Source organism: Lottia gigantea, assembly GCF_000327385.1.
Source record: "Lottia gigantea unplaced genomic scaffold LOTGIsca_6, whole genome shotgun sequence".
In the NCBI taxonomy this organism is placed as follows: domain Eukaryota; kingdom Metazoa; phylum Mollusca; class Gastropoda; family Lottiidae; genus Lottia; species Lottia gigantea.
This window is the reverse complement of record NW_008710049.1, coordinates 3,373,290-3,399,180: the sequence shown is the minus strand read 5'-3', so window position 1 is coordinate 3,399,180 and position 25,891 is coordinate 3,373,290. Positions and strand designations below refer to the sequence as shown.

Genomic DNA, 25,891 nt, shown 5'->3' with positions numbered 1-25,891 from the left:
GTAGTCTAGAGTTTGTTCTTGGATTCTCGAGATCTTTACAGTAATCCAAATCAAAGGGGTCGGAAAGGATAAAAAAAAAAAAGAGAATCTTTCCCTTATACCACATTCATTATTTGCTCATGGGCCCAATAGTTTGATGTTAAAAACCAGGACATTTATCACAAGACAAGAAGTCGAAACTTTCAGAAGTCGTCTCTATGAGATGTTAACCTCCTAAAGGTAGAGAACCTCAGGAGGAGATGAAAATGTCGCTGGTATCTTAGAAGTTCACTGTTGTCCAGAGCCGTATACTGCTGTTGTCTTGAACAGTTTTCTCCCTTCTCTTATATATTATAGCATAAGCGGCCTTAATAGTTTATTCTCGGCATAAGCGGCTAGAACAAATCTTGGCAAGAAAATTTTACAGACGAATTTTTTGGAGAAATTGAACATATTTTACAACAATTTTGTGTATTTAACCTTTGGTCATGAATTGCAGTGTCAGTGTTTGAATGGATAGATTGTGTAATTGCTAAATACCGAACTTTTGAATGCTGTTTTGTAGATGTGTCAAATTATTGTTGACATTTTGCAGAAAAGCAAGCCATCTGTCAACCAGGCTGAGTCAATCTGGACTATTTTGAAAAATCAATGATGACAGAGTAGTTGGATTATTTCAGGGTTATAATGGATTAGTACAAGCTCTGATGGGATAATCTAAGGAGAAACATGATGATTGAAATATTCTATTATTTTTGAAGGAATAACTGCAAACCCAACAAGCAAGACTCAGTGACTTCGGCTTTTGGCTTTTACTGATTTAGCTTTGGGTTTTCCATTGAATGCATTGCATTATTGAGTATAAGGTTGTCATTTAAAAAAATACCAGCAAAATGGAAGAAACTTTGACAAAATTACAGAAAGATTGTTCTGGACAGAGGTTATTACCGATTAAAAAGTCATGTATAGCTGCAATAGGTATGTAAAAATACATGACAGATACCCTTTTTAGACTTCAATGATGCTAAAGGTCTAAAGTTTAATCATGGCAGAATTTGAAAAATTACTTCCAGATTTTTAAATCTAGTTACCACCGTCTGTACTGTCAGTGATGTTTGTTGGAGGATCCTACTTTGTTTAGAAACCGTAGTCATTTGATTGGCCAATAAATCAATCTAGGCCTACACTTAACAGATCCTTTTATAATTTGAAGACATTACTAATTTGAAATTAAAAAAGAGAGATAATGCTGCTGTTATTGCGTAATTTCCCTCATTGCACACTGAATTGCATTGTAAAATTAGTACATAGATTCTGAATTTTTTATAGATTTTGAAATGTAGGCGGTATTAAACCGTATTATATTTGACAAATAAGCTTAGATTAAAGTCAGTGTGGTTACTCCAATAGTAGAGGTAATAGTATGCCTAGGTTTTTCTGAAATTAAACTTTCACATGTCATATAGTGGAATTCTTTAGCCAATTGTCATACATATGTGACTCCCATAAGCTTATATGAGGTATTTTAATTAAGAAACTGCATGGTTGGTTATATCACAAATATTTATGACTAGCTTTCTAACATCTGTTGTTGTAATTATTGAAGTGTTAAACTAACATAATGTTATTGATATCTGATGTTTTTAAATAGGTATTTAGTGGGTACCGGTACAATGTTTGTTAGACAGGCCTAAAGATCGACTAACGATAAATTATTGATATCTATCTTCTTGTATGCATAACAAAAATTGACAGTTTGTTCTCTGGTAAAGATAATTTTATAATGTCATTATCTTGAAGTAGTTATTCATACTATTAAACTAGTTAAATGGTATAGATACTCACTGGTATATCATGATATCAAAATATCAGTAGTTTAGTTGGCAGTGAACAATAAAAACATTGGTAATTAATTGGTTCAGGTACATCAACATGATGAAGACCTATGTGGTATTCAAAAGAATCATAAAAACATTTGCATGAGAAGCTGATAGAGCTCATTTTCAGCTTTATGTCGTAGAATAATAGATAAAAATATTCAAATAAAACTTTTAACTTTTCAAGACTTGTAACTTTGCCTGATGATTTTTTATTTTTCTATTAAAAAATCTAAAGAAAAAGTAGTGCAATACCTTAAAGGGTATGCTGAGATTTGAACGACTGTGGGTGCTCTGAAAGGGTGAGCATGACAATCTTCCGATTGCACCCTAATATTCAAGATACATTCTGCTTTTTTTGTGGGTCGAAAAAAAATTTTGCCCATATTTGCGAAAACTCTAAATCAAAATCTATAGAAATATATCCCATATCATATCTGAAAGTTTTAACTAAAAAAATCCAGCTGTTAATTTTTTAACGCCAAAACTTTACACACCTTTTAAAGTTTGCTATGCTTTTTGCAAGCTGTTAGAAAACTACTGTACGGATTTGAGCAAAATAGACACCTGATTGTAGAGAAATATGTCTCATTCTTTTCTATAGATTTCAGGGAAAAAAGATAGGAATGAAGTTGCATTTGGAAATTTAGATGACCAGTTCAAAATCGAAAATAACACTGGTGTCAAATATGTCAGAATATATTAATTTGTTGGGTTAAAGTTGGTATTTGTGTAACAGATGTGACAAATAGAGCATCCAATAATAATATTACAAATTATTACTAAACTTGTGGTTGGTTACAGTTAATAATGTTATATTGACCAGAAAGTGTTTTAATTAATTTGTGCTCAAGGTTAGAGAGTGCACAGTAAGCATCACATTGCAAAAGTCTGAAAACTATAACATCTAATTCTTAAGGCCCCTCTTCTAGTCGTCCGAAAAGGCTCATGACATTGTAAAGTCTACAGCACTATATTATAAATATATATTGTAACTGCAAGTTTTGCATGAGGAAGGAATCTGTTAGAGTGTCCATATTAAATAAGTTCTCTTTTTTTTTTAGAAACCTTGAAATCCCCAGAGAAACTATCGTCTATGCCAACATGTGATGTAAGAGAGATATGTTTAGAACCAATACAACTTGCTCTAGAATCAAGGTCTAAAAGACTTATGTCTCATGCTATTGTAGGCTTACAGGTAAGATCTTTGTTGTTTCAGACAAGGCTGCTGACATGGATGACATTTGAGGAATATGTTCCCAAAATAAAATTGATAAAAATTTAAAAAGAAAAAAAATGAAAAAAAACCCGAAATGGACCAAAAATAAGCATCCTTGGTTTATATAAATTCACAAATAAAATTAAAATTTTGTCAAATTTCCTGCAGTCAATTTGTTTGTCTATCCAGTTTCAATTTGTGTCTTGTAACTAGAACTGATCATACAACTTTTGACAGATTGTTGTATAGTATTTGGTGTCGACTATACCATCAATATCTTATAATGCTGGCACTATGATGATAAAAGCAGATCTCTATATTTGTGAACCTGGCCAGCCCTTTCTAAACTCCTTCACTCTTGAACAAACTGATATTTGCAGGAACTATTAAAAGATGAAAGATTTCAGTGTAATTTTGAAGCAGTAGAAGAGAAGTTATTACCTGTACAGGTGTTAAACTCTTTATATATTACACCTAATTTACCTGAAGAGGCTCAGGTTGAAATTATGAAGGTATATTTAGATTATAACTTTCTGTATTGTAATATTTACCACTTGTTAATCCAAAGAAGCGGGACCAGACAAAAGTATTATGCTATTTTGCATTTGAACATTGTCTTTCTAGCCTTCACTGAAACTAGTATAACTTTTTGTGCACATTGAAAACGAAAATGAGCAGTAATGCAGAAATGTAGTGAATACAATTACTCTACTACAAAATAGAGTTAATTGCTCATATTTAAGTATTCATTGGTACGGTAATGGCGAATGTACTATATATGCTTATTATTTGATCACATACTTTTCTTCATCTCTTTGGGTTAAGAGTTCTTGATAATTTTTCCTGTTCAGATTTTTAGCAAGCGTCTAAAGACATTGCAGCAGAAGTGTGAATTTGCTCAAGAAATATTCATTTTTTTCAGTTTCTATTGAATATGACATTTTCTATCAGTTGGTGTATGAATGCTAAAGTTATTTGCAAAGTTTCTCAGGTGAGTTTTATTTTATCAAACCATTTAATTGATGGCTTTGCACCTTTACATTAAATACTTAAGTTTTACTGGTGATTTAAAATCATACCTGCCAGAATCTTCTCAATATTGTAAACCCTTAGGTCATAAGAGATACACTGAACAATTGTTTTGAGAGTTAACTTGGTACAAAAGCCAAAAACAACAGCTTTTGATCTTATTTAGTTAAACAATGATCTGTTTGAATGAAATATCTATCCAACATTTTTATGAATGCAGAAAATTTGGTAGCAGAATAATATTTTTAGCATATTTTTGTAATATCCTTGCTTGTCTATTAATTCTAACCCTGCAATGCAATTGACACTTTTGTTTTTATTGTTATAATTTGCTTTTTTTTAAAACATCATTTATTTGAAATAAATACAAGATATTACAAAGTATTTGATGATAATGATTCATAATAAAATATATAATTGATAAAATCTACCTCATTCATGCATGCTACACTAAATAAAAAGTGTTATTGTTAAATGTATATAGTATATTGTTTAAGTATTGTTTTCAGTATATGGCACATTATTATTTGATTGTTTGAGCTGTATTGAATTTTTGGTATTTTGGCACAAGGATATTTCTGTATTACACAAGCATATATTTGACTTTCTTAAAATTCTTTGATCAACTACACTACTACAGTATTTGCACATTATTTTGGCACATTTGTGTAAGCACATTGTTATGTTTTATATACACATGCATGTCCGGAAACGATTATCCTGTAAATTTTTGTACATGTATGAATAGTATCAGTAGCGGAGCCAGGTTGACGTACGAGAGGGGTCGAAATATCTGAGGTTGCCCAAATTTCTAACCTAGTTATGAGAGTCATGCTCGAAAAACTTGCATTCAGGGCTGCGAGGGGGCTCAGTTGACCCCTCTGCCCCCCATTTGGCTCTGCCACTGAATAGTATTTGATACTATTCAGTTCCTCAGCTTGTTCTCAAGCCAAACAAATGACATACATTTGCACTTGATAAACCTCACAAGCACTCCTTTGCAATGAAAAGAACACATCAAATAGATTATCAAAATTTTCTTACTTTTTCCTTTTCATTGCCACTAGCTTTATATCGACATCCATCTTGGTGACCTCAATGGGGATGTAGGTTCACTAGCCTATAATAATTATATTAAATGTTTAGACGTTTTACCTGAACGTCTAGCCATTATTGAGAATTTACCTGCATGTGACCAGTGTGAGGTAAAATACCTGTTCATTACTCTGCATTCTGGATTAAGGAATGAGGTTCGGCTCTATAGTGGTGTGTATAATGCTTCATGCTCAATATCAACTTCTCAAATTTACAATTACAAAATCACTGAAACATGTCAATCTTAATAATGGTTAATATCAGGTTGTTCTTAATTAAACAATCGCTAAGCTGATTTCAATTTCAAATTGTTGTTCTGCATGTGTTGGAATTATGACCCTGATGTAAAACTATTTTCTATTCGTTAAAGTTCTTCTTTGGGGGCATTGGAGCATTAGGCATTAGGTATTAGGTACTAAACCCTAAATAAGCGGGCCCTGGTATTTTTGGCAATAATGGTAGCATTTGGTAATATTGCTGGCCTTCGGGATTTTTAAAATAATTTGGAGCTGGCTGAATCACCTGTCATAACCCTGGACCCCATTTTACAATTTTTTTTTCGCAAATATTATTTCATTTTAACCCATTTTTAGATCAATATTGCACTTCATTATTTAAATCATTTATTTCAATTGAAGTTGTTGGAAATATCAGAACTTGAGAAGGACAGAAAATTTTATTTTTTAACTGTTTTCAAGTACAATTTTTAATGACTAATGATGAAAATATTTTTTTTGTGAGCATTCTGTTAATGTATTTGTGGATTCCAATTTTTTTTTTTTCACATCTGACATGAATTATGGATTGAGAACATCATGAAATTCATTTAACTTGAGTTCGTTTTAAATGATAATGAAATAATATCTGTTTTATAAAATTTTACTGGCCTACTGTACTAACTGATATTTCTAATAACAAACCAAAGGTTATTGATTATTATTAGTTTTTTTCTCATCTATACATATATGAACCTTTGATTCATTAAACATATATGATAAAGTCCCTTGCTTTATGCATGAAATAAATTGAATTTGAAACTGTTATCTGATAAATCAGCAGTTAGTGTCAACCTTCTCTTAACTCTGCATTATTTGAATCTAATGCATCATGTAATCTCAAGCCATGAGGGGACAGGACAGTTCATAGGCTGGCAATGAAATTGCTTTAGTTTGTAATATTAAGTTAAAAGTTCCTTGGACAGAGTTATTTGACTGAGTTTCTGAACTGTGACATGAATCCTTCTTACACCCTTGTCTCATGTGTCCAGATCTGAAAGCTGATTAGATACCAACTGTAGAATTTATCAGATTAGCTAGAATTTTGGAAACTAATTCTTGTGAGGTCCAAATAATGACAAGGGGTGGGCTTTAGCCAGTCTAAGATTCCACCCTACCCATGTATGATCTGCAGAGTGAAAATCTTTATATTTTCTCCATATGGTAGACCTAACAACGGCTTGTATTTCAGCCTCTGATAGCTATTTTGAAACAAAACGAAAGTTACAGTGATGCCCAACACAATGAAAGGTTATTTAACATTATTTTAGAAAGAAAGTCTATTCGGAGATTTGAAAATCCCCATAAAACAGGGCCTTTTCTGACACTACTCCAACTGTCAAAAAATCAATCAAGAGGCTGAAATAGAAATTGAGCTACTCCAGAGGGTGTCCAGTATGTGAAAACCAAAACCCAAATGAAATTTCCACTCTTATCTATGCTTATTTCCCTTGGATTGGCTCTAGGTATTTGTGGATACGTATAGTAGCAGTTCACTTAATGTTCGTGGCTCTGTTAAAGCTGCCATGACTCAGATGTTAAAGAGTTACACAGAAAAACTGAGAGAACTCGAAAATAAAGTGGTAAGATTCTCTACAGAACTTCTGTTTGAGTTCACAATGTACAATATTTGGTTTACATTGAAAACGGACAAGTACAAGGATCCCATTTCCTTCAAAATTTTGTGTTAAACAGAATTGTTGTCAGTCATTTTAACAGAAATTTTAATAAAAGCTTTTTTTTCAAAATATTTAGCTGTAATGGGATCTCCATTGACGTATAAAGTAAGAAATATGTAATATTTAGGAAAGGAGATTATAGATCTGAAACAGAAGTTCTGAGCTTTTATCTTTTGGCTGCTAGATTTCTTTTAGTTACTTTACAATCTGCTTTGAGGTTGCTTCATAATGCAGCTCTCTGGTTAATCAACTCCATTTTATACATCATTGTTTTAAAAATTAACAACTGAAAACACATATCATCAAAAAACATAATAAGATTGTTTTAATTTGTTACATACAAGTCAATTATAAAGATAATATTTACAGCCCATCAAATCACAAAACTGTTCAACGTAAATTTTGTATTGCCCTCCCAAATATCTAGTAGATTTAAAAGTTTTAAATGTCTCAGTAACAATGTATTATAAATACAGGTAGAAGATGGAGATAATGTTCTCGCTGATTTCAAACAATCAGGTAGGTAGAATCAATCTTTTATTATCTTTATTCATAGTTTTATTTATCTATTCTTATACAAGATATTCTCTAGCGAGTAAATCCAAAACAGATATACAGATGTAACAATTCAATTGTATTTGTGCAGGACTGTATCATTCCTTGAGTGCTGAATGAATGCAGATTTCCTTTTCATCAAGAGACATTCAAAAAGGCATCTTTGACACCTATGAATTATTCATATACAAGATGTCACAAGAAAAGATTTGGAAAGTGATTAAGTTTGCAACTGGTCATGAAAGGAGAAATACTTTAAGTTCTTACTCTGTTTAAATGTTAACTTTATAATTTGTAGGCAATAACTATATGTCTAGTGAAGGTCTTATGGATGATATTGTAGCTATTTTAAGATTTTTCTCTGGAAAATTAAATGGAACACAGAGGTGAGTAAATTGTCAAAGGCATGTACTCTATAGTGAAATCAACAACTTTCAAATTTCAAGTCTACTTTGAATTCAACTGAGTGAAAGATTTGTTGTATTTCTTTCTGAGTTCTGATGGGTCAATAAACCTAGGCCTCGTGTGCTACAGGCCAACATGGTGCAGAGAAGAAGGATGTAAAACTCCATTCATTTTATTTTGTGTATTTCTTCCTGAAGAACATTACAATTTTTGCCATAAGAAAAGATAAGACATTCATTTAAAAATGTTATTTTATCTGATGAGAACGGTGTTATTCGGACTGCTAATGAGTTCTTGTCCTATTCAATAAGTATTACCTTTGACAAATTTAAGGTGCAAGTAGATGAGGTACCAGACGTTTGTGCTTTTGTCCATGGATTGTACATATATAATAATCAGAAATGAGTGCATTGTGTCTTGATGTTAATACAGTATATATATTAAGATCTTATATTTTCAATAATTTTGAACTGTACACCACCTTGGAGAGTGGAGGCTGTACACACAAAATGCATGTTGTCTATTGCAACCTAGTGTCACGTTAATAATTTTATATTTAATAATATAGTTGTATGTGACTAATAAGTATTAGTTTAATTTCTGTTACAGTTCTGGTGGTCAAGGTAAACAAGAGGTACAGATTCTAGTAGAGGGCATACTGTCATTATTAACTAATTCTCCATTATCAATTAGAAATCATGCTGGTTTCCAGGAACTTGTCTGGTGAGTATTCATTAGTGGGAAGTTCAATATATATAATATAAAGCATTTTAGATAAAGCACGTCAAATCACAGTACAACATTGAAATCACTTTTAAGAATGGTATATCTCAGTAAGATAATGAGAATTTTAAGAAGTTATTGTAAGTGGTACATAAAACTATATTTCATCTCATTTTGATTTTGAAGAACATTGATTTGCTTTGAATGAATCTTTCAATTCTTTGACCAGCTGTTAAATGGATGATGGAAGGACCTCCAAAGAGGCTTTACAAATTGTGACTCCTATAATATTTGTTATAATTAAAGTCCTAATCCTGATGTAGACATATAAAGTTAAGTTATTCCTGTCAATTTCTTATCAGTCCTCTTTTTCTATTTGATATTTGATTGATCTCTATTACAGGAGGAATCTTTGTCCAGATTTAATATCACTGTTAGGAACACCTAAAGCTGAGAGAAGTATTCTAATGACACGGTCATTATCCATGGAGGAAGGGGTCGTAGGTCGGGGGTCAGCTAGGTCAACCTCAGCACCTAATGTCAATGTAGCTACTGCCAAAATTATTTATGCGTAAGTCATTTGTTACCATTTAATGAAAATGAAAATATATACTAGATTTTTATTTATTTATTTTATTAAGTTCGAAAAGGAAACTTGAAATATCTATGGCTGTTTGAAAACTCATATTATTCGTCTACCATGTTTGTTAATTGGTTTTTGTCCAAGCGTAATGGTCTAAACTGTCTTAGGGCTTATTAAAACTCCGTGGAACACCATTTTCCTTTCAAAACTGTTAATTAAAGAGTAAATGTGTGACACATTGTACAGTAGCTAATAATATTCTTTTTATTACAGAATAGCTAACCAGTTAGTAAGATTGATAGGAACAATAGGAACCTTGAGACCAGTTCTAGAATCTCTTTTTCATCGTATGTTAATCTATCCTCCACCACAACATAGACTTGATGCTTTAAAATCTATCTGTGAGGTAATACCTTTTTTAGTTGTCCCATTTCCTGTAGTGAGCCAAGATCGAACTTTTTTTCTGGGTTGACTTGAGCGCTGGAGTTTGATTGAGCATTGGGGTTCAACTCCTAGCTTATATTGAGATTCAGGTTTCTCTATCTGGTCATAGAGATTGACCTTGAAAAAGCGTCTGCAAATGGGACAATAACTGGAGTGCTACTGGCTGTACATTTAAAGATCCCTTGACATTATCCAAAAAAGAATAGGCTAAGTGTCATTATCCTGGCAAATTGTCTCGCATTGCACAATTACACTGCCCATCTTCATTTGGCTACACGGGGCAGAAAAGTATGATGTAAAACTCCATTTCATTTCTGTACTTGTAGATATTGTCTAGTCCTGAATTAGTTGCTGATATATCAGCACCACCTAGTCAGGAGGAAGCAGATCAAAAAGTGAAAACGTTAAATGATGTGCCATTATTAAGATTGTAAGTTCAACTATTTTTTGTTGAATTCTGTGTGGCTCATTGCATGTTCACTAATTTGTCAGTCATTTATTATATGCAGTCATGGGCAAGAGTTATAACCTTAGACATTTTCAGTGAGTGAGTATTTTTAGTCTTAGATAAGCTAATATCTCAATGTATTGATGTAGCTGTATGTTTATATTATAGGATTGTGGACTCTCTACAGGAATCTAGTCAATGTACTGATATAGCTGTATGTTTTGTGAGTGTACAATGTGCTGATCAGTTATTAGGAACTTTAGACAAACTATGTAATGGAGAAGGTTTGATAGAAAGTGTTGTAGAAGAAATCAATAATACCTATATAGAGCTTGGTAAAGGTAAGAAGATATATATAAATTTGTCTATGTTTATATCTAGTATATTTTGTATCTAGATATAAGAAATGTGTTATCTATATTTTATATCTAGCTATAAGTAATAAATGATAAGACTTTATTTTGCATTAAGATATACGTAATGAATGGTATCTCTATTGTATCTAAATATAAGTAATGAATGTTATATATACTTTATATCTAGATATAAGTAAAGAGTTTTATGTATGTTTTGTATCTAGATAAACATAATGAATGTATCTAGATATAAGTCATGTGTTATTTAAACTTTGTATCTAGATATAAGTAATGTGTTATTTATATTTTGTATCTAAATATAAGTAATGTGTTATCTATATTTTGTATCTAAATATAAGTAATGTGTTATCTATATGTTGTATCTAGATATAAGTAATGAATATTATCTATATTTTGTATCTAGATATAAGTAATGAGTACAATGGTAGAAAGGAAAGTTTAGTAGAAGATGGAGGATCAGTTAGTAAACACTCTGATGATGATGATGAGGAAGAAGAAGAAGCTGAGATTGATGATAAAAAAGAAACTAGTGGATCAGAATCTGAAACTATAAACAAGGTAATATGGTTTACAGATAATTGAAAAATAGGATTTTAATAAGACATAAACAGGCTTATGATTTTTAAGGTCACAACAAAACTTATAGCTTATGTTTCAGCCTTTAACGTTCAGACATTGAAGTCAAAGTTTAGAAACAAGCTCATGCATCAAGACACTTATTCAACCGCGAATGAGAAAAATTTGCATGGTTCACACAAGTTCAATGAATGATATTTTCAATAATACTTACAAAAACCAAAGTGTCTTAAAAATTCGAAGAGTGAAATTCAATTCAATGAAAAGAATAACTGAGAATTTTTGAAGAGTTTTTATGTTCTGCAGAAAAGTGAAAGTTCAAACCTGATTGATATTACAGGAAAAAGAATCACCTAAAAAACGTTTAGGATCAATAGGTAAACAGACAGTGGAGGATGAGATGGATTTAAAAATAACCATCCAGAATCAGGTCCAGTCAGATCAACGTCAAGAGATGGTTCGACGTCACAGGTTGCTTCGAGATAAATTTGAAGCTGTAGAACGTCAAAATGCCAAGTTATTTATACATCAGTTTAAACGTATTTTACCACAGTTGTTCAATATGTATTCTATACAAGAAGTAGATCAAGGCTTGAAACAGTTTGCCTCCAATTTCTGTGCAGGTAGGAACATTTTTATTTTACCAAACATTGCTCATGGATTTGTTAAAAAGGTACCCTAGATAGCTGAAAATTTGATTTGAAGTGAAAACTGATAGAATTCTCGAACTGAGAATTACTTTAATTATGTGCAATTTTCATGTCAGGCCCTACTGGAAACAATGACCCTAAATATTCAATGCTAGTTTGTCTTTAAACACTGTAATATTACAGTTTCATATAGTTTTTTTATAAAGCTAGATATTTGATTTTTCATTAAGGAATGGTACCAGTAGAGTCATACTGTGAGGATGTTAAAGATTTGATATCATCAGTAATATTAAATGCTGATGGTATATATACAGCATCACTATTATCATTATTATTATCATTAAAACTCAATCTAAATGATTATTATAATGGTAATAAAACAGCTAAACAACCTCTCACTGAGGTAAGTCAAAGTTATTTGCTGGATTTTTTCTGGAGTTCAGTTGGATTGTTGTTTGCTTGGTATCTCATTGTTTGCTTTCTAGTGTCTAGTGTATTGCCATAGATTTCTTGATTTGTAGCCATTGGTCAGTTGGATTGTAAGTTTGGTACCACAGTCATTGCTTTCCAAAGTCTGTTTAATTCAACCAGTGACCTGCTTTCTTTTATTAGGTTCAGACTGATGAGAGTATTTTCTTCTGCTGATCAGATCACCTATGACAATTCTAATTTCATATGTATAATTTGTTAGTATAAATTAAATTTTAACTTATTCTATTATAAATTTGTTATTTTATGCTGGTATAATTTGTTATTCTAATATATATTTGATATTTTGCTATTAAATTGTAATTATAGTATAAATTTGTTATATTTTATTTATAAGAAAGAATTTGTAGATGAAGTATTAAGTAGTGGTATAATAGTCTATCTATCACCAGCCTGGTTAAGTGAAGTCTATACTCAAGTTGTTTCCTGTAATCTTAGAGACTGCAGGATATAATAAACATAATGATACAGCACTAATACAAATGTTGAAAGGTAAGTCAATTCGCTGTCAAGATATTCGAGTAAGGTTTGAGTGTATTGCATGTTTCCATAAAAAATATTCTATTTACTATGAAACTTTCATCTATGAGTTTGGAAGACTTTAGAGGACATAGTAGACTTTAGGGGTCACTATTCATGGTTGTACGGTAGACTATATGTCTATTAGATTATATGTATACTTGAAGAAAAGATTCCTGGTGCAAATATATTGTCTTGAGTTATCAATATGCACTGTTACAGAAATTGATGGATTAGAAAGTCATGAAATTGGAGGACAGTTATTATCAGATGGTAAAGAAAACTCTGGGTTTATAGATATTGGTCAAGAGAAGACTGGAACTCAAGCTGTAGAAGCAGGTATGTATGTATGTATGTATGTACTCTAGGATCCTGCTCCCCACTTTGGGGTTCAAGTATTCCCTTAGGGGTACCAGCAACACTACAAGCTGAACATGTGAGACATTTTGCATACCTTAGAATTGAAGCTTTTTATGATATCAGTAGAGAATTCAGATATCTCTGTCCACTGTGAGAATTATTCACACAACTTTCTCTTTGCCCGTTGTGTGTGAGGGTGTACAAGGTGTGTCTTTACAAAGAAAAATGTACAATGAGTTCAAAGGGCTGGCAAACAGGACTTCTGGTGAAACTTGGGGACAAGCCTAATCACATGGAGAAGACTTGACTGACTTATATTAAAGTAAACACCTTCCCCTTTAACGTAGTTGATTGGAAAACAACTTATATTTCATGGATAAATTCTATCTCTTAAAAGGTTTATCTGTTTTAATTATTCATTCATTTATTCCTTCACTTGTTGTTAATTTCAGGAAAGAAGTTATCTAAGTTAATATTGTATGTATGTTATGATGATATATTAGATGTTTTATCAGTATTATTAACTGGTAAAAGTTCCTGTGGCAGTTCCAGTAGTCTAGCTTTATTACTGGGTACTGAGGGAGCCAAGGAAGAATCTATGAGAGCCAGGAATGCCATATGCTTAAGTTTAGATGGATTGAGGAAAGCTGCCAAATTATGCTGCATGTTAGGTAAGTTGAAGGGCATCTTTTTACCAAAAAGTATGTATTCATTAGTGTTTTCAAAGCATATTGCCTATCTGTAAGGCAGTGAGATTTACTCAGTTGATAGTTGGATCGTTATTTGTTAGGCTCTTAGGTTGCCGCACTACCCAAAATAATAAGAAAGATGTCTGATGCAACAATGTGACACAAAATGAAGATTCTGTTCAAAGTATGTTATAGATGTTCAAAACTAGACTTAGTCAATAATTATCTTAGTGGATACTCAAACCTAAAGTCAAGAAAAATTTGTGATATCCTGCACAGTTGGTTATTCAAATATTCCTGAAAGCATATCTTGTGAAAAATTATTAATTTGTAGGTTTACAGAACAGATGTGCTGGTGTATTTACTCAACTAGCAACAACATCATGTGTAAAAGAAGATTTTAAATCAGATAATAAACAAAATAAATCATCAGTTTTACCTTCAAAACCTAAACTAGCCAGACTTCATGCTGCTCATGTACTCAGTATGGATGCTGTCATGACAACAGGATTAGAAATGGGAAGCCATTCTGCTGATTGCTGGCAACATGTCTTCAGGTTTGTTGAAAAAAAAATGTTTTTAGATATAGTTGGTCTTGTGCTGTCTTGATTCCAAATCAACATTTTGGCTCCTCTAGTTGTTTTGTTACTACTTATGTGTTTGCTCGACAGTTCGTGTCGGCTCTTCCAGAAATCTTCCCATACATGTTGACATCTCGTTTCCCTTTCCGGATACACCTAATGGTTAATGGCCTTTCTTTCTTTCTTGATATTCATCATAGTGAATGTAGTCTGGTGTTTTAAGCCTGGAGCTCAAGAATGACAGTTGCTCTAATTGGATATTGTTATATTTCAGATGTTGTGCCCATATCTCGGAATTAGAACATACATATTTTAGTGGTGGTAATAATCAATCTAGTCTACCTAAAATACAACAAGAACAAACAGCTGAGATAGATATGGCTCCTCCGTAAGTTTTACTAACTACACAATGCTGCTTGGTCATTGGACTTAATAAGCGAAATAAGTTGTTGTCTTATATAATTTCAAAAAGATACGTTATAAGTTTGTGTATCAATTTTTAATTTTCAAAATTCTTGTTGTATCGCTCTATTGCAGAGTTTTTCCCACCATTTGCCCTACTCAAAGCAAAACATGCATTATCCGAAGTATTTATGTTTATAAAAATTGGGTTTAATTGTATTCAATGTGTCTCAGCACAGTTTATAACATAAATATATGTATCAAATCATCAATCTTGCCTTTATTGTGTTAGTGTTGTAAACATGTGTATCTTTTTCAGAAATGAGAATGAGTTATATGCAGCACCTGTTGTACCAGTAGGACCTATAGCCCCTCATATCAATGTACTTGAACTGATCCGTCAGTCTAGTATAGAATCAGGATGGGATAGTTCACTTACTGGAGGAGGGGTGTTAACTCATGCTCAAGCTACTAAAGCTCTGTGTGGTCTTTCACAAGAGGTTGATAGGTAAGTCAGTATGTCATCTGGTCAACATTCCATGGTCTATGATAGACCAGCGCTGAGTTATTTGTAGTTGTTGATTGATGATTTTTTTTTGATTTTTTTTTTGAGATATAACAAATTGGATGATTTATTACCACAAAATGCTTGCTTGGAAATTAAAAAAGAAAATTAAAATTCATACTTAATTGGTCTATGTTTCTTTCAGTTTGTTTGAAGATGCAGCAAGAAAATTAAACTTGATGTCACTACTAAGTTTTTTAACAGAGCTAGGTGAAGCTAGTAGAGCACAGCTACGTAAACTGGGTACTGGAGACTACGAGACTGGAAGACTACCAACTAATGCATTACATCTATATAGATTACAGGATGTTCTAATGAAAGTAGTCAATAGTACCAGACCACTATTACATCTAATAAGAGCTTGGAGTGTTATATCTCCTTATTTAGTCGAGGTAATTTCATTCTCTTTAGAGTTGAGAATTTTTAGAATTCATCATAAGCAATTTACAACATGATCATTTACTATAAGCTAATTTAGACAAGCTTCATCATAGATGCTGTGAAAAGCAATTATTTGGTTTACATAATGCTGTTGAGGTTGTATTTGTCATTTAACTGGCTGCTTCCGAGATACCAAATAGCTTTATTGTATTGTATTTAGTTCCAAGGAACACTATTCATGTCATATCAACAAGGCCGTTTGAAAATTTGTTTTGTGTTGGGGTGTATTGAGTGTTTTGTGTGAGATTTTGTTCACTGAAAGTTTGTTTTTGCTAGACAGTACACTGCAATTTTTCATGTAAGACTTAGTTCACTGAAATTTTGTTTTTGCAAGACAGTACACTGAAATTTGTTTACTTTTTAGACCATTTACATTTTTTGCGAGACATTGTTACAATTTTGTACACTGAAATTATTTTATACTAATGATGCCATCAAGATAGACTTTGACGCCAACAAAAAGGATTTTTATATTATTATTACAGGCTACAGGACATCATGAACGTAGTATTAGTAAAATGGCTGTAACATGTATACATGAATTTATAGTTGCTATGTTATCTAACCATGAAGAATTACCACATTTCCACGTTAATGAGTTCCTATGTAAAACATTTGAAGATATGTTATGTTTAGAATTATGTGATGGTGATGTACAGGATCAGGTGGGTCATTTGTTAATTTTTAACTGTTTATACACTGAGTTTGAGATATTATGCTTTAACCCTGTGTCAGTGACATCTACTGTATAGTAACTCATTAAATTCAACTACACCAAACAACTAAAGTATTATTTGAAATGAAATAAGATATCAAATATAATACAGGGCCAGTATTCTCGAAACGATCTTAGAACTAGATCGTCCTATAAACAGTATTAAGTTAAGACCTTAGGACGTCCTTGCACTAAGATTGTTTCGCGAATAGTGGACGAGAATCTTTCATTTAATCAAAATGAAACAAAATTTAACAGGAGACAATCACTTTGTACCCTGGGTAAAAATTCATATTCAGAAAAATTTTCCATAATGTCATTTATTCTTTCTACATTAGGATATATTTCTATATATCCCCTGCTCTTAAACAACACTATCAGCCTTACTACCTCCATTCCTTTCAGATTGTATGTTCTCTTTGTGAAGAAGTAGAAGCTTGTACAGCTCAGATACAGTCTGGTTGGAGACCAGTGTTTGGAGCTCTACGTTCTGTTAAAATAGAATATACAGCTAATGAAGAGGTGAATGAGGCTAGACAGAGACATATAGCAGCTGTATTAGATGTATTTGAAGTGTATTTAAGTACTGATAATATACTAGTCTATGCTAACGCTACTGTGGACTGTATTTTATGTTTGTTGAAATATGTTCATGGACCTGGTAAGATGATTAGATTTTCTGTAATAAAATACAGGGGGTTCAACCAAATTACTTGTGATTTTGACAATTCCCTTTAATTTCCAAGAAAATAATGCCATTATTCTTATCATTATTTCACTTACTCACCCTTAGCAAAAGTCAAACACGTAAAGTTTCTATTACACAGCATTACAAATCTAAAAAATGCAGAATCATCAAGTAAGAACACCAGCATCAACATTAATCCTTGCAAGGCTTTTACACAGTTTTATTCTTACACAAAGCCTTCGGAATCACATACCTTATGTCGTCCATAATCACTTAATCGAAATAGAGATATTTGGGTTCACATCAATCAAGTGATAGATATTGAAGCTGTACTTTTTTTTACATTTTATATTAATATCCAAATTTTGAAACAGATATCAATGCTTTCACAAAATACTGGGGCTCTGTGAGTAAGATATTTTCTCACAAATTAGCTAGGACTATTAGCCTACAAAGATTGAGAAAAATAAAACATAAAACAACATAGTCTCTACTAGTAACTTAGGGCAGTGCTTTTATAGGAAAGTATTATCTATACCTCCTAATATCATTTCACCTATCTATTTATCTAGGTATGTTTGAGTATGGCAGTGATGATGACAGTGAATCAGGCAGTGATCTAGGGGCAGGTAATCAAGTTATAAATGATGAAAACCTCTGTATACCAGCGTTAAAATATCTGAAACGATGTTGTGATATACTTACACATATGTGGAAGATGCCAGCTTGTCCTCCTTTTAAAGGCTCTCAAAGGTAAGAAATAATCTCAAACTAAGAAAGATATATATTTTTGAAACTTTAATGGCATTAATCTTTTATAAGTATGATATATACTCACAGCTTTATAAGACAATCGCTATTAAAAGTTTTATACAAAGTTTCTTCTATTGTCATCTGGCTCTTTAGAAATCAAGGTCTTTGAGGTGCACTTATAAACAAATGAAGTAAATCAAGAATACTCATGCATACCAAAAGCCATGACTAGATATAGGTGTAAGAAAGGTTCATGTTATTGATGATAAGTGGTCATGGAAACAATATATATCCGAGGTTGTCACTAATTCTACCCCAGAACATAGTACATGGTTCTTATTGATGTTTTGAAAATACTGAATATACTTCAATCTATAGGATTGTTTATACTTGTGTCATAAATGTTACTGCTCTGAATGATAACCTCATTATAATTACAGAATACAGTTAGGAAACACAGTCAAAGTCGTAGACCCAAATATACCAGATATGAATTTCGAATCCTTTGCCAAACATTTTAATGCTGACCAACCAGATGTGGAGATTTCTCCAGACAAAGATCCTGATTGGGTAGTAGTTCAACCTGATGCCAAAAGTAGCCAATCAGTGGACTCAGGGATGGTTAATGGTAGCCAATCAGAGCACTCATTACAACCATCAGATGTAAAACAAGATGTGATTGGTCCAGGGAAAGTTGAATGGAAACCTAAACCTCTAGATGATTTAGACAATCCGTCTGGAATACTACATGTCTGGTATCTACTGTTAGATGGCCTGGCTACCTCTATATCTTCCTGTCCTAAAACTTTCCAACCTCAAACTCTACAGACATTGTTTGAACTGCTGAGATCTGCTGCTGATGTGCCTGGTAAGAATTTAATTGTTTAGAGCACCTGTTATTTTGACATGCAAACAGTAACCAAATTATTGGCGTGCTGAACAGACCATTTTTTGATGGATTCTTGGCGATTTATTTGTAGTATTCATAAGCTTAGTATGATCATAAACTTAATGTAACAGACTTTTAATCTTTGTATGTAGAGCTTATTGTTTAAAATCACATAATCTTTCAGAATGACATCACCACTTTTGCTCAAATGCCATACAAAATTAAATATCACTAGTATCTTGTATGTTAATGAACATAGACAGGGATCATATATAACCCTGCAATTGAATGTTTAGGTCCTGAGTTTGCTGTACATTGTGTCAATCATCTAGTATTACCAATGTTACAATCGTGGTTACGTCGTGGATCACGTATTCAGAATTACTGGATATCAGGAGCTGTGAATTTTAAACAGTGTCTGGGTAATACAGCTGATCTAGTAGTCGACTATCTCAATAAATTTGTTGGTAAGTTTTTTTCCAAGTATGCTAAAAATTTCAACTGCTAAGAACACTAAAAGTGGAGGTTGTTAATTAAAGGGATTGTAAAGAGGTTTTCTAAAATTTATATGTGTATCGGGGACACTGATAGCTTCAATTTGTCTGTGGTTGTTGCAATTCTACAAAAACTGACGTGTTTTATGACGTCACTAGAGGGGAGCTGCCGAAAGCTACTATTATCAACAATTGTATAGATATAGATACTGTTTATACTGTTATATTATTTATTACAGGTGATAAAGAAACCCATGCTATGTTAGAGTTTATGATTAAACAGATGTTAGATGTATTAACAGAATGTGTTGCTCAACCTGTAGAAAGAATATCTCGACTGGGTTGTTCTTGTATCAGGTAAAAAACAGGTTCTTTTTTATCACATTTTGTGGCAATATAGATAAAAGTTGCTGTAGTAATTGTGTTGAGTGTCAGTATTTGTATAAATAAGGTAACTTTTCGATTTGAGAGGCTGCTTTTAGAAATAGTTCCTCCGAACCACCCATATTCAATTAATAGATTCTGTATTATATGGAACTGTAAATTTGTTCTAAACTTATTATGATTTACAACTCTCTGAGCTAAAGAATATGTACCAGTCATATACTAGTCATTTATATGTGTTTGTCATTTAGATTCATTATTTTCAGATATCTTGAAAAGAAAAGGACTTAATTGTGTCATTTATAAGTTTGTCATGTTTGTTATATTTTTAGACATGTTCTATCAAGTGCTGGTCCTCTGCTAACAGAATCTATGTGGCAGATTTGTGCTGAATCTATACAGAGAGCTTTAAATATTACAACATACAGTGTTAGACAACTGATGACATTATTCCACGCCAACTCTGAGAATTTCTATGGTGATATAGGTCAGGTCAAGGTGGCTACACGTAAAGATTGTACACCAATAGAATTTATTAGATTAAAACAACTGGCTCATCAGGTAGGCTACACGTAAAGATTGTACACCTACACCCACACACACTTCCATGAAAATTTGACTTAATATGATCTAACCTAACACTAGCTGTAAGTCAAAATGTCAGATGATTATGAAATTCTTAACAATAAAGTGAGCCACTTGATAAATGATTTAGCCAATGCTGATTGGATGAAAAAGTGAGTTAGATTCTAATAGTTTTATAAATGATAAGAACCATCTTCCTTCCTTCTACCTATATGTTTCAACCCCTGTTTAACCAATTTTGGTTTGATATTTCAGGTCTTCCTGTTAGAAAGTCAGGTATCTATAATATCCAGTGTGAAATTTGATATGGATGAAGATAAATCATTTATATTTTTATTATATCCACCAAATCATGAGGATAGTCTTAATCCAGAACATATTATGACTAGGTTGGTTTCCTCTTTCTTTCTTTCTTACTTTTTAAAAAATTAAACTGAAGTAAGATAAAGATTTTAAGAAATACTGTAGTCTTACTGGTAGATACACTGAATCATATGAAGTTGATTGAACCAGAAACTAGCTCTTTGATCTTGCAACAACAAACTAGTTACTGTTGATTATAGATCATAATATACAGCTAAGAGGATAAAGCTCTTGCACTATTAAAACAAAAAATAAGATCTTACGAACGAAATGTATAGTAAATCTGCATGTTATATAAAAGTGGATCTACAACAAAAAAAATATGCTAATATTGAAACCTTTCATTACTCAAAAATGTATATCCTTTCATTGCTTTGATGAAAAAATTAAATTTACTGTCTGTATTTCAGAGTACCGTTTCGTAATATAGTTGTAGGATTATTGTCACATCAACTATTATTACAGACAATAGGATACCTGTTATTAGATGGGGCTGAAATAAAATCAGATTCTAGTACTGATACTGAATTTATACCAAAACAATCTCACACCAAAATACCAGGTAAGGATATAACATGCAGGGAAATTGAGATCTCAAATCAAGGATGTAACATATACAGGAAAATTGAGATCTCAAATGAAGGATGTAACATATAGGGAAATTGAGATCTCAAATCAAGGATGTTACATATAGGGAAATTGAGATCTCAAATCAAGGATGTAACATGCAGGGAAATTGGGATCTCAAATCAATGATGTAACATGCAGGGAAATTGAGATCTCAAATCAAGGATGTAACATATACATGGAAATTGAGATCTCAAATCAAGGATGTAACATATAGGGAAATTGAGATCTCAAATCAAGGATGTAACATGCAGGGAAATTGAGATCTCAAATCAAGGATGTAACATACAGGGAAATTGAGATCTCAAATCAAGGATGTAACATATAGGGAAATTGAGATCTCAAATCAAGGATGTAACATGCAGGGAAATTGAGATCTCAATCAAGGATGTAACATATAGGGACATTGAGATCTCAAATGAAGGATGTAAAATGCAGGGCAATTGAGATCTCAAATCAAGGATGTAACATATACAGGAAAATTGAGATCTCAAATCAATGATGTAACATACAGGGAAATTGAGATCTCAAATGAAGGATGTAACATATACAGGAAAATTGAGATCTCAAATGAAGGATGTAACATATAGGGAAATTGAGATCTCAAATCAAGGATGTTACATATAGGGAAATTGAGATCTCAAATCAAGGATGTAACATGCAGGGAAATTGGGATCTCAAATCAATGATGTAACATGCAGGGAAATTGAGATCTCAAATCAAGGATGTAACATATACATGGAAATTGAGATCTCAAATCAAGGATGTAACATATAGGGAAATTGAGATCTCAAATCAAGGATGTAACATGCAGGGAAATTGAGATCTCAAATCAAGGATGTAACATACAGGGAAATTGAGATCTCAAATCAAGGATGTAACATATAGGGAAATTGAGATCTCAAATCAAGGATGTAACATGCAGGGAAATTGAGATCTCAATCAAGGATGTAACATATAGGGACATTGAGATCTCAAATGAAGGATGTAAAATGCAGGGCAATTGAGATCTCAAATCAAGGATGTAACATGCAGGGAAATTGTGATCTCAATCAAGGATGTAACATATAGGGAAACTGAGATCTCAAATGAAGGATGTAACATGCAGGGAAATTGAGATCTCAAATCAAGGATGTAACATACAGGGAAATTGAGATCTCAAATCAAGGATGTAACATGCAGGGAAATTCAGATCTCAAATCAAGGATGTTACATGCAGGGCAATTGAGATCTCAAATCAAGGATGTAACATGCAGGGAAATTGATATCTCAATCAAGGATGTAACATATAGGGAAACTGAGATCTCAAATGAAGGATGTAACATGCAGGGAAATTGAGATCTCAAATGAGGGATGTAACATACAGGGAAATTCAGATCTCAAATCTTATGTCAGAGAATGGGCTATAGCACAGTCAGTAAGAGCATTGCAATTGTTACATGATGTCATTTTCTTGATATTAAACAAATTGTGGTGTTGTGGGTTCTGATCTCGGTCAATACCTTAAGATCTTTTGAATAAGTCATCTTTCCTCATTATTTGATTAAGAGAAGTAGAGGTAACAATACTGTTATCATTTTTCCAGGTCTTCTACCATATATGTCAACTCGTAATGTACTAACTTTCCTGGAATGTCTTCAATCAGCTTACTCTCTGGCTTGTGACTTTGACTCACGTCCTGGACTCAAATTCCTGGTACAGAAGGTGGCTGGTTTAGACGTAGCAGCAAATCTTTATAAACAAGCTGGAGCAAGTATTGTTTATTATGTTCATTCATTGGTGGAAATTTGTTGCCATAACAATTCGATATCATTGAAGAATACTCAAGAGATTCTCGAAACATCCAACGTTTGTGAACGAGATACAGGAATCATCTCAGATTTGGTTCTAGAAAAACGTCATTCAAGTGGTGGAATTTTAACCAGTCCTGATGTGTTTACGTATTTGCTGCAGAATGTCTGTGATGAACTGTGTCAAACCTATGTAGATGTTTTAGTTGATAAAGAAGGAACGGCCAGGTTTGATCGAATGGAGGAACAGCCGCTGTTCTTTTTAATTGCCCAACCTGATGATATGAGTGACGTTACAAGTAAGAAAGTAAGAAGATCAAGTTCGACACGTTCTAATAAGAGTGATAGTGGTGGAGTTGTCTCCTCTCCTGTTATCATAGATACACAGGATAGTAAGTGGTCTTTTTCATTTCATCTTTGTCCTTCCAAGGTTGTCAGACCTTATAAGGGATGTGATATTGTCTCTGGTGAGTTGAGTCTGACCCATTTTTGGATCTTGATTGAGGTCAAGGTACAAGTATTACCACAGGCTGTCCTCGAACTGTCTATAAAAAACATGTGGCAACATGCCCACTGTGACCTCATTCATGTGATCTTCATTCTTGCATAAATTATACTTGTGGAATTATACGAATAAGGGAATAGTAGTATCATGAGAGACACAGGGACATTGTAGAATATCTAGATTTTACCATTAGATGCCATTAGTAAGCGTTTGAGAAAATGATCTTGTATTTTAGTTCAAGCGACCTTCCAAAACACACCAGAAGAAACAACAACAAAAAATGAATCTGATGAGGAAGAGGTCATGAATGGAGATCAAGGTCAAGAGGGTAAAGGTCAAGGGTTAATTGATGAAGGTCAAGGTAAAAGTAAGCGTGAGATAAGAGAAGATAAAGAAAGTAGAGTGTATACTGTAGCCACTGATAAAACTATCAAATCATTGATGAGCAAGTATAAACAGCGCAAACAACAAAATTCTATGCCAAGTTTCGTGAAATTGGTGAATCGAATGAAAGATGTCAGAAAAGATAAGGTACCTAGAAAAGAAGTGGTTGATGAAAAAATAGAAAAACAGCAACAGTCGTCCATAATGAAGGTGAGTTCTTAGAAACATTTTCTTGAAAGTTTCTGTGAATCTTTTACTATTGCTGGGCTTTTTCAGATCTTAATGTTTTTCATATGATACAAACAAGCTTATTTCTCCAATGAATGCACCTGAACTTTGAGTTACCTAGATAAAAACATGACACATGATGTGAGAAATTTAAAATGTACTCTGAATGTTTACTTGAATGTTGACACTGACTGAATTACAATTCATTCTGCCACTCATAAAAAATCAACTTATTATAAAGTTGTGTTCTAATCATTTTATTGGTCAAGCACTAGTTTTGATACTAGATTTATATTGTATTGAACAGTCAGTCTAAAGCCCAAAGCACACGAGAATCATTTCTGTCGACGAACAAATACATCAAACAAATATATTTGTTTTCCATTATCCGCAGACGACAAATATAATTCCGCAAATGACGAACATTTAGCTCGAACAATACGCCAGTGCCACAGAAAATCACATGACCTCAAGATGGCGATGTCCAGAAGAAAATGTAAAATTGTGTTAGCTATTTTATTAATTTAAAAAAAGATGCCAACGTAGACGGCGAAATAGGAGCATTTGGGTCCGTACCCGGATTCAACGTCGTAAAGAGCAGGGTGTGTTCGGCAACCTTGTAAATTTACCGGTTGTTTCCAGGGCTTGTGTTATTTCTTGCATCGCAGCGTACTTCTTGTTCCTATCTGAATAGTCGGGCTGAAGAAATCATAAACAAACAGGCAGATTGCGACCACATATCTATTATGATCTGCTCCTTCTCCACAATCCAAAATTTTGTGTTGGTGGACGTCGCCATTATGGGTGTCATGTGGTCTGGCTTCGATCGCTGATTGGTCTTTCGTGGATGAATGTTCGGCGCTAATGTTCGTCATTAACGCAGACGACGAACAAAGAATTGTTCGGGAGGCGAACAATTTTATAAAATCAAATATGTTTGATTTCACGAACAACATTTTTGTTCTTGTTTCTGTAATCCGCAGACAGTGAAAAAAATGATCGAAACAAAATTTTTATGATTGTTCGCTTAAAATGTTCCTCGTCTGCGTTGGGCTTAAGACCCTGAATTATATTGGCAAATATTACATAATTTTTATTTTCAAATTTTAGGACAGTGAAGCCCACCTTCGATCATGGTCGGAGATGTTAACCAGAATTCTACAGTTGTTCCTACAAATGGATGACCTAAGATTTAAGTCTTTAATTCCAGTAATTTATAACTGTAACACTCAGTTGGTCTGTCACTCAGACGACCCTCGTCTCAAACAGACACTTGCCACCTGGTTTCATCGTCTTGGTAACCTCTACCATTACTCACCAATCAAACGATTGGTTAAACCAGATGATGATGTTGCTGTAGCCCAATCAGATTCTGGTATAGACACTAATATTGACCAATCACAGATGGTTTCAGAATCTCAATCTGACCAATCACAGATTGCCAGCAAGTCAGAAGATCAGTAAAATAACCAATCAGATGTTAATAAAACTGTTAACCAATGAAATCTCGGTATTCCATATCAGAT

General features: G+C 32.9%; 1 protein-coding gene across 1 annotated transcript; it reads left to right on the top strand.

The window, feature by feature from the left end:
* Positions 1 to 872: 872 nt before the first annotated feature.
* On the top strand, positions 873 to 25,891 carry LOTGIDRAFT_229359 (hypothetical protein; the record flags this gene model as incomplete). The annotated part of the gene is made up of 35 exons (XM_009063947.1): positions 873 to 957; positions 2,921 to 3,054; positions 3,456 to 3,587; positions 3,998 to 4,066; positions 5,172 to 5,309; positions 6,941 to 7,057; positions 7,630 to 7,672; positions 8,007 to 8,094; positions 8,723 to 8,836; positions 9,240 to 9,407; positions 9,693 to 9,825; positions 10,190 to 10,293; positions 10,480 to 10,652; positions 11,092 to 11,246; positions 11,605 to 11,887; positions 12,145 to 12,317; positions 12,844 to 12,895; positions 13,145 to 13,261; positions 13,735 to 13,953; positions 14,306 to 14,528; positions 14,827 to 14,940; positions 15,274 to 15,462; positions 15,665 to 15,911; positions 16,446 to 16,625; positions 17,081 to 17,336; positions 17,936 to 18,116; positions 18,557 to 18,984; positions 19,302 to 19,472; positions 19,739 to 19,856; positions 20,216 to 20,444; positions 20,724 to 20,857; positions 21,242 to 21,393; positions 23,044 to 23,715; positions 23,989 to 24,347; positions 25,476 to 25,891. The coding sequence occupies 35 exons, from the start codon at positions 873 to 875 to the stop codon at positions 25,827 to 25,829; spliced, it is 6,504 nt and encodes a 2,167-aa protein (XP_009062195.1). The 3' UTR covers positions 25,830 to 25,891.